Source organism: Fukomys damarensis, unplaced genomic scaffold (genome assembly GCF_012274545.1).
Source record: "Fukomys damarensis isolate Sample0158 unplaced genomic scaffold, DMR_v1.0_HiC HiC_scaffold_13, whole genome shotgun sequence".
Classification (NCBI taxonomy): Eukaryota; Metazoa; Chordata; class Mammalia; order Rodentia; family Bathyergidae; genus Fukomys; species Fukomys damarensis.
Genome location: NW_022900925.1, coordinates 18,812,841 through 18,822,846, shown reverse-complemented (window position 1 = coordinate 18,822,846; position 10,006 = coordinate 18,812,841). Strand labels below are relative to the sequence as shown.

The 10,006-nt window shown below is 50.4% G+C and overlaps 1 protein-coding gene across 1 annotated transcript in view; it reads left to right on the top strand.

Moving 5' to 3' along the window:
• Ksr1 (kinase suppressor of ras 1) overlaps positions 1 to 10,006 on the top strand; it is a 133,128-nt gene that overhangs the window by 92,029 nt on the left and 31,093 nt on the right. The window contains exons 3-4 of the mRNA XM_033762887.1: positions 6,115 to 6,271; positions 9,721 to 9,967. Coding sequence (XP_033618778.1) covers positions 6,163 to 6,271; positions 9,721 to 9,967 — 356 coding nt within the window. The 5' untranslated portion in view covers positions 6,115 to 6,162. The remainder of the gene's footprint in view (positions 1 to 6,114; positions 6,272 to 9,720; positions 9,968 to 10,006) is intronic.

The window sequence follows — 10,006 nt, the reverse complement described above, 5'->3', positions numbered from 1 at the left end:
ACCTCCCCTCCTACCTCCCACCCCGGCTGCCCATTTGGGCCCCGGCTGCCTCAGCCCCTCTGTTGCCTCCCAGAATATCTGGCTATTATTATCCAAATCTCACTCCTCCAGCTCCCTCAGCCCAGCAGTGGGAGGAGGAAGGAAGGAACATCTGTCAGGTGTTCCCTGTGAGTTTGAGGTATGCAGGCTCCCTGCTAGGACTGCCACAGAAACACCCTCCCCTTCCTCCTCTTCGTCTCCTTCCCAAGCCTCAGAGGGATGTATGGGGTCTTCTGTCACCATCCACAGGGCCATAGGAGACCGACCACCTTTGGCCTTACTGGTATGACCTGGCCTTTTGATTCATGATCAGCCAGGGAAGCTGGGGGCTGTGCCTCCAGCTCTCATGGAGTAGAAATTCTTACACTGCTGACTGACCTTGTGCTCCAGGACCCGAGACTGAGCAGAAATGCAAAACACAGACCTGCTCCTTGCTCCTCCCCACCCAGTTGTCCCTTCAGTTCTGTTTGCACTGTAGCACATCTGTGCAGGTCTCCTGCCAAGGCCCCTGGCACATCCACGGTCCTTTTCACTGACTGAGTAGTACAGACAGCTCCTGGTGTCAGTGGCACAGGTTTCTAAATATAGATACCAGGCCACCCCGTGGCTGCTGGTAAGTCCCAGTGTGGCCTGTGATATCCACGTGGCCAAACCCTCCCTGCTTTCAGCTGTGGAGAAGAGACCAGTAGTTTCCTGTTCATGGTGTGGTTTAATTGCCACAGACTGGGGCATGTCAGAGCTCCACCAGCCCTGCTGTCTCACTGTTACCGGAAAGAAAAATTCATGTCCCTTCTACAAAACATTGATTGTGGTTTGAAGGGCTGCAGCAGAGCCAGGGAGGCAGTGTTCTGCAGTCCACTTGTGCGCTCCCATGCTAACCCGAGGCACACTGGGCCCAGGACTGAGCACCTTTGTCCAACAGGTTGGCATCCATCCATGTGTTCTCTTGGTTTCTAGTCCCATAGTTTCCTCCTTAGGCAGAAACTAGGGTGGGCAGTGATTCTCCTGGAAGCACTAAGGACTCGAAGCCCCCATCCCTTCTGAATTCCAGGGTGGCACAGGACGTGACCCTTGCCCTTTGCTTGGAGACAGCCTAACATCTTCTGTGGGCCTCTGGGCAGGTGGGACACCCTCTGGGGGACAGGGCCCCTCAGACCTGAGAGTGTTTCTCAGTGGCTTTACCTGAAGCTCACCTTCAGCAGGAGGTGAAGTTGATTCCCTGACTTCATTTTGGTTAGATGTCATCTAGAGAGGTCGTAAGCGAGTTACTCTTGCTTGAAGTGACTTAAGGCATAAGGCAGCCTTGTTTGTGCCCGTCAGTGGGGTAGCAGGTCACATCCTTCCATGAGGTTTGAAATGTGCCAAGCTGCTTTGGGGCATGATTGAGCCATGATACTGGATGATATTAGGGCCACCTCAGAGGATCTGCATAGCCCCCGGGCCTCCTCAGGAAAACTCCTGTATCTGGAGGTCTAGGCTGTCAGGGCATGTTTTTCTTCCTATACTAAATCCCAGATTCAAGCATAGCTACCTAATGCATTTTCTTCCCTTGGTTAACTTTGAGCCGCAAGATAGTCTGGATGCCAGCACTGTGTATTCAGGGTGGGTGGCTCGCTAAGTAGGACTGGCCACCTAGAGTCCTTACTGCTGGAAGTTGTCCCTCTCCGCCTGTAATCCTAACATTCTGAGGGCTGAGGCAAGAGGGTCGCCATGAGTTCAAGGCCATTCTGGGCTATGTAGCGAGATTAGGATCCGCCTGGACTGCATAGTGAGACCCTGTCTCAAAAAAAGAAAAAAAAAGTCGTTGATTAGTCTGACCATTGGAAGGCATCACATCGCTTCCTACAGTATAAAGACTCAGACCTAGTAGCTCTGTGAATGTGATTTTTTTTCTGTCTGCACAGATTTGAGTTAGTTGCCATCATGTAAAAATCAGCCATTCAAAAATAAAAATTCAGATCTCTTTAATACTCAAAGGTATAGTGCTGCCCTATGGGCTTCTCTTGTGTCATTGCTGCTGTCTAAGGAGGAAAGCACATGAGACCATCGTTCTGCCTGACCTGCTTGCGCACTGATGGATAACTCCTTTGATGGCAGCTTCTAAGGAGACCAGGCTGGTCCTTCAGGGAAGAGGGACTGAGCAATGCATGGAACAGTTGCTTAGGAATGAAGGCAATAATCTTGGGTGCAGTGGTGTGCTAAGTGACCATTTTCCTCATTGTGAGAATGCTTCATTCATGGCCCAGGAAGCAGTCGCCTATCCTAGGAGAGCCAGGGGCACCTCTTATAATAAAGGCCCTAGACTGGCTCTCTTGCCCAGCACCCTTGGCCAACCCCCAGTTTGGTCTGGCCCACCTTTACCACTAGAATTGGAGCATAAAGAGAGGACTCAAGGAAGGGGAAAGGAAAGGCGCTCCTCCTACCTCATTTAAGGGGAATACATTGATGCCTGAAGCCATAGAGGCCTGAGAGACACTTTCTCGTTCATTTGAAGCTATAGGGGTATCCTCTCTTTTTTACATTTTTCACTTTTTGAGGCAATGGATTTGAGCATGTTCTGTCTTTATCTTTTCCTGGGAGTTAGTACAGTTGCATGGAGTACAGAAAACATTCTATTTTACAGTGTAGTTTTTTCGGAAGTAGGTAGAATTTTAATTTACTTTGAAACAGTGACCCCCCCCCATGCACAAAGTAGCTTCTAAGTTCCAAGGCTGTGCCAAATGAACAAGTGACAGCATGGGATCATTGAAGGAGCTTTGGAATCTGGCACATCTGGGCTTCATTCTGGCCCAGCTGTTTTTATTAACTCACAGGAGGTCTCAGAACCCCCACCAAACGGACTGAACAGCATCTCCTTGCTGGATGGTTTAGAGTGGAGATAATGTACACTAGTGCTGGGTACATTTGCTGTTTTCTAATAATGAATGTAGTTATTTGTTTGAGAAATTGAAACTTGGAGTGGGTGGGGAGGTGGGGAATAAAAAAGAAGGGAAGAAGAAACCCCATTTGGGTGATGGTGATTTGGGGATCGAATCCCTCTCAGCCACCATCAGACAGATCGCATTTTCCAGCACACGGTTGAGTTACCACAGCCTGGAAAACTTACGTGTGCTGCTCGTGGGTGTTGGTGGGTGCTGATGTGGGTGATGAACCAAGAGGGCTCCATGCTGTGGAAGGTGGGGAGTTGCTCCGAGCAGGGAAGGTCACTTCTGTTCTGCCCTGGCAGTCCCCTCACGTAAAAGAGAGGGGGGACTGATGTCAAAACTGGACTGCAGTGGAGAGTTGCTGAGGGGAACAGAGGAAGGCACGTGTGTTTGGGATCAGTATTTGATCAGCTGCCCCATCTGTGCTGGCCTTATCAGCGGTTTCCTGTTTTCCTCTTTATCATCTTGAGGGATTTCTGACAATCAAAGGTTTTTCTGACAGTGATGAGCTTCTTGGTACTGTTACTCATCTGTTTCTTGTTTTGGTGTTAATGGCCCTAAACAGCAAGGAGAATCTTACTCAGGTCCCTGGACCGTGGGGTGGGGGGTACACTGGCAAGGCACAGAGGTGACTGCCCCAAGGCACTGTGGGGGGAGGGCTTTGGGGGCTCCCCACCATTGTGCTCAGAGCCTGGCCAGTTTCTTCATTATGTTCAGTGTTGAGAATTGAGCCTTAAAATGTACAGCATTGTGAAGGTGCTGACATTGACGTTGCTTTTTAAAAATAAAATTAGACACAACTTGCTGGGGGAAAAATTGAAAATTAGATTCTCAAGAACTGTGAACCTTACAGGATCATATCTGGCCTTCCTTGTTACAGGAACTCTGGAAAATGCAGAAAGGGCTAAAGAAGAAGAAAAAAGAACCCAATCTGGTCATGTACCTCTTTGCGCTTGCTGTCGCTCTCTCTCTCTCTGCTCTTCATATTGACAACTCCTTACACACACACACACACACACACACACACGGGTGACTGCAAGTCTGGGAGGGAAGGGACACGGCTGCATTGTTTTTTTTTATCAGCTGCAGGCCTTTATGGACCTCCTTCTGAAAAAAGCCTAAGCTTGAATTCAGTTAGGCCTGATTCAAATATTAATTCTTTGTATTACTTCTCTATTGCTACATAATGTATTTAGAAACTTAGAGTCCTCCCATGTATTAGCTCACAGCTCACAATGAATAGGGGAAGCTGGGTAGGTTCTGCTACCTTCCTTGCTTTAGAATTTTAAAAGGCCTAATAAGGCCTTGGCCAGGCAGGCCTATTATTTGTAAGCTCTGGGGAAGAGACCACTTCTGAGTTCATTTAGGTTGTTAGAATTCAGTTCCTTATGGCTTTAGGGGTGAAAGGCAGTTTCCCGTCTGCCTTTTGATGGTCCCTTGAAATAAATTAACAGAGACAGATTAAATAGAAAAGACACATGAGCTTTCTATGTGCATAGACAGAGTCACATACCGTATTCCCCATTAGCCCAAATCATTTTCCAGGCTTATATGCCCCTTTCCCATAAGGGGAGTGGGACAGGGGGAACGTAGAGGCCCTAAGTGATAATTAGGGAATAAATGTTCCCAGAGACAAAAGTAGCTTCTAATTCTCTTGGAATTTGGGTGACCAGCCCACTGTCTTGCAGTGGAAGGCCATGCAGGTGCAGCCTTCTTTTTTGAGGTAGATGCCAGATTTCAGGTGGGACAGAGGCAGTGGTGCTCACTATTGCAGCCTAATTTTTTTTCTCTCCACTTTGAAAGTAGGGGTCAAAGCGCAGGGATGCTCTACCACTGAACTGCATCCCTCCCCCAGCCTTTTTTATTTAGTTTTCAAAAATTTTTGAAATAGTCTTGCCCAGTTGCCTAGGCAGGATTTGAACTTGAAGTCCTCCTGCCTCAGTGTCCCGCATGCTGGGATTATAGTCATGTGCCATCACACCCAGCCTGCATTCTGGTCTTAATGCAGATAAGACTTCCAGAGAGAACATTGGAGGGAGAAGCAGTACAGGGTTAGAGGGAACTGATGCTAAGCCTACTTTTAGGCCTTTTAATTTCCTAAGTTTAGATCGTATTGCTCAGCGTGCCCCCAGAGTGCCTCCCCTTGGGGGTATCCTTCTCAGTGCCCCATATGGCTGTGGACCTGAGGTCCCCCCATTTCCTTGCTGGCTGTCTACTGATGTCACCGTTTGTTGAAGAGGCTGCCCCCATTCTTTCTCAGGTTGCCTTCTTTATCTCCACAAAGTCCTTACCAAGTTCTTTTTACATTTAACTCTGCTGCCATTCAGAGAAAATCTTTTGTGTTTGAAGGGCTCTTGTAAGCCTTCTTGGCCTATTTCCCTGTTGCCATGTAATATAACATCACTGGGAATAGTACCTAGGGTGAAGGTCGTAGATCACCTTAAAATCCTTCCAGTTTCCTCTCCCTACTAGGTGACATGTCCTGTCTGGTCCTCTCTCTTTAGGTGTCATGCAGGCTGGGTGACTGGATTTTTGTTGTTGTTCTTTTTGAGTTTTTTGAGACAGGATCTCAGTATGTAGTTTAGGCTAGCTTTGAACTCAGGGTGATCCTCCTGCCTTAGCCTCCCAAGTGCCAGGATTACAGGCGTGTGCCACCACTCCCCAGGGGTGGCCAATTTTGAACGAGTTAAATAAACAAATTAGTAAGTGCCTCTGTGGTACCTGGTGAGGTTCTTTTATTTTATTATTTTTTTAATCCTTTGTGGGATCACTTTCATTAGAAATCTCTCTTGTCTGATTCAGGCAGGACATAGTTGTAAAGGGCCATCTTTGAAGTGTTGGTCATTGTGAACAGTGACTGTGATTCCTAACTCCTGTGCAAAGGAATAAAAAGAATCTCCCTCATGAAAAGCTTTCCTGTGTTTTCTTCCTTTTCCTGCACCTACCCCAAAGTTAGCGTCTCCCCTTCAGCTGCTGTCTGTGGAAGCACTGAGGGTGGGGAGGTGCCTCTGTCCTCAGACAAGTGGTGGCTTCTGTCGGGGAGGCTGGCCCAGCCCGCAGCTGACCCCTGCCACTCAGCAGGGAGGCCGGGCCGAGGATGCCATGTTGCCGCCTGCTGACTGCTCACCCGGCTCTCACTTGTGCCCCTCAGGAGATCCTCCGCGAGCTCACGGGAGATCAGCTGGATGCCCTGCTGGAAATGGACGAGGCCAAGGTGAAGGAGACGCTGCAGCGCTGTGGGGCCAGCGCCGAGGAGTGTGGCCGCCTGCAGCAAGCCCTCACCTGCCTGCGGAAGGTGACGGGCCTAGGTAGGTGGGCCTTGCTTCCTTCCTCTGCCCCAGACCTCTGCCCATGTCTGACTCCCAGCTCTGGCCCCAGGAGGTGGGTACTCTGCCCAAGCAGGCCGTGGGGCAGGGCAGATGTGGCTTGGGGCTTCTGGGCAGTTAGGAAAGGCTGGGGTAGATGTTCAGAAAGTATGTGATGGGCCTGGGCCAGGAAGGAGGGCTTCCCAGGGTCCACAGGTCTAGATCATACTTGGTCTGGCCAGTCAAGCCCAGGAAGCTTTAGCCATTGTTAGAATCCCTGCTGGCTGGCCCTGTGTGACCTGCCCCCAGGGAAGGTGTGTGGGGTAGGGGGTGCTCTCCGCCAGCTTCCTGCATTCCATTCTGTCCAGTCTGGCCCCAGCCCTCTCCCCTCTTGCTGCCAGCCCCAGTGGCATGCTGAGCTCTGTGCTCAGAAACACATGCTGATGTGGGCTTAGCCTGAGCCAAGCACAACTAGAAAAATGTTGTGGTTTTTCAGCTGGAGTCATGTATATGGCTGTCCCAGCTGAGTGTGTAATCTTACATTATGATGAGGACCTTGGGAATTATTCACAGGCTCTCTAAATCTTGTCTTGGAAATAGCTTCAAATGCCTCACTTAACACCCCTTCTCCACACAGATGAGGCATTAAAATGAGCCTAGTGAATGGAATTAGGCCCATTTTTAATTATTTGAGCTGCCTGTCTTATCTCTGGCTGCCTGGGGCTTAAGGAAATCAGTAAGGTTTATATTCTGCTTGATTTTTTTTTTCCCCAAAGAGTATTAAATTTAATTCTTCCCTAGCTGTTTTGTACCAGGGCCTCTGAACAGAGTATTGTGTAGAGAATTTCACCCAATTTAGAAAATCTTGATCTGCAGGCAACCTGGCAGGTGCTGGAGATAAATGCCAGTGGCATGACCCATGTTCTCATCCCTACAGAGGAGGAGGCTGAGCCTTGAATCCAGCCAGAGAGGGAGGAGGGTTTGGTCGAGGACACATCAGCTGCTAATGGCTGAGGTTGAGGCTTGGACTCCACCGGTGACTGGGTTGTTTCCCGGTGGTGGAAAGGCTGAGCTCCCTAGCTGGGATCTCTGGGTAACACTTGAGCTCGTCTCACTGCAGACCTCTGTGTGACCTCTTAGAACCCATGGGACCGTGGCCAGGTACTTGTGCTCTCCGTGCCTCATTTTCCTTATCTGTCTAGTGGAGATCATAGCATCCCCTCTCTCAGGATTGTTGTGAAGATGAAACAAGTTCAGGTGCTGTGCTTAGGCACTGCTTTTTTGAGTATTAGGCTTGTGGAGTGATTGACATCATGTCCGTTGTGATCTCCGGTCATAGGACAGGAGAGTGACAGATGATTCTCTGTGCCGGTGAGCAGAGAACGATCATTCTCCCTGACATTCCCCACCCTTTATCCGACACAGCATCACTAGTCAGTCCATGAACTCTTCTGTGAGCGGCTCCGCAGTCACTGTCAAACAGCTGCTGCTGTGACTGGGTGGCATCACAGCAGGTCCCCATTCACCATCCTTGAGCTGACCCAAAGCAGTGGTGATTACAGGCAACTTGAAGAATCTGGAGCCTGTTTCCTTGATGGCAGACTAGCCCACAGATTTGAGGAACTGTTTCATTGTCCCCTGAGCAGAAAGCACGTATCCAGTGCCTCCAGGAGGCCAGTCTTAAGCCATGTTATTGTGGTGCAGTTCTAAAGGAGCCTCAGCATCAGACAAGGCTAACTAGCCCTGCCCAGATAACTAGAGACAGAAGAGAAAGCCACCATGAAGGGAAATGGGAGGAGGGTTGTTGGCAGAAGGGATAGAGCGCACAAAGGCACTTTATGAATTATGAACGTGAAGCCTTCTCTACTTCCATAGACCATAGATGGCAAGACCCGATCTCCTCAGATGACCTTGCACATGTCATTACCTCCGAAGATGTTTTGCTGTACACAAAATCCATAGTATTGTGGGAGAGAAGGGGCATGGTGCTGTGGTCGAGACTGGAGGGGTTCAACTCCCATCCCATCACACCCTTAGCCATCTGACCTTGGGCAGTGTCCCCGACCTCACTTGGCCACTGGGGAGAAGAGAAGCACTGTGGGGGAGGCCTAAGGAGATGGCCTGTGTTGTAGCACACAGTGGAAGGGCTCCAGTGCTGAGGTGCGTGTTCTCCCTTGCCATCCTCACTCTCCCATGGGGATGAGAAGAGAGATGCAGCTTCTCCTTTCTCTGACAGCCCTTGACTCTTTCCCCTGCCCACCATCCTTCACAGTCTCAGTACCTCCTCCTGGCTTAAACCTGTGTCATCCTTAGCAAGATGTCCAAGGCCTTGCCTGAGGTGGCTACAGCTGGACTGACCCTTCCGTCTTTATTTCTTGTCGTTCCTGGACTTGTCCCAGCCTCTTGAGGTCCAAGGGACTCTCATTGTCCGAAGGTGCCATGTTCTCCCATGACTTCTGTGAACAGGTTTTTTATGTCCTTTGTACTGATTCTTGCTTTTTTATTGACTCCTATGGTCTTGTTTGAATCATCTTGCAGCTGTTGGATTGTTGGTGGTGTATTCTCTTGCTTTGCACTTGCTGTTCCCCACCACCACCTGGTACACTTTCCTCTTCCTCTTGCCCACTGGCTCTGCCCTCACCCCCAGGCTGATCCTGGGTCCTCCTCCTCTCCAGGGCCCCCATGTTGTCACAGCTCCCAGCACACTTTGTGTGTCACTCCTCACTGGACTCAACGAGCTCAGGGTGTCTTTTTTATACTTTTATGTCCAGTATCCAGCAGAGGTTTGAATGAGGGGGCTGACTGTGCCACTGAGTTAAAACTCAGTTAAAGCCTCAAGATCTCAGTGGCCAGGAGAGGGTGATGGTGAAGGCAGCCAAGAGTCACCTTCAAGCTCCTCTGGGAAGGGAATGGCTATCTGAAGTTGGCAGTCTGCTTTGCTGACATCTGAATCATTCTCTGTTCTTTATTGTGATGCTGGGTATCATACCCAGGCCTCACATGTGTTAGGCAAGTGCTCTGCCACTGAGCTACACCCCAGCCCTTGAATTTTCTTTAACTGAAGTTTCCCTTTCTTTGCACATTGCAGCTTCTCTTTCCTAAGTCCCAAGGCTCAGTTACTGTTTCCTTTCTGACTGAGGTTGCACTGTGTTGGGGTGCATTTCCCAGCTTGCTATCCCCAGACATGATAGCAAGAGCCCTGCATGAGCCGGTTCCTCTCTGGGCCTTGCTCCCCCTACAGTGGAGACGGTCATACTGTAACTGAGCTGATGGCCTCACATCAGCTGGTTGATGTGGACAGTACCCTGGGTGCAGGAGAGGCCCTGTGTGAAGCCCAGCATGAAGGCTGAGGGTGGAGCCTCAGCTAAGGAACAGAGCCTCCCTAGACCTTCCTCACACCTACAAATCCCTGCTAGCCCCAACCTTCTGTGACATGTGCCCTTGGTCCACAGGAGGGGAGCACAAAGAGGACTCTGGCTGGAGCTCTTCAGATGCTCGTCGGGAAAGTGGCTCAGGGCCGTCCGTGGACACCCTGTCACCAGCTAGCCTGCCCTGGCCCCCAGGGAGCTCCCTGCTGGGCAGAGTGGGCGGCGGTGCCCAGGGCCCCCGCTCTGTCTCTGTGTCGGCTCTGCCCGCCTCGGACTCCCTCGCTCCCGGCCTCAGCGAGGGCCTCTCAGACACCTGTATCCCGCTGCACACCAGCGGCCGGCTGACCCCCCGCGCCCTGCACAGCTTCAT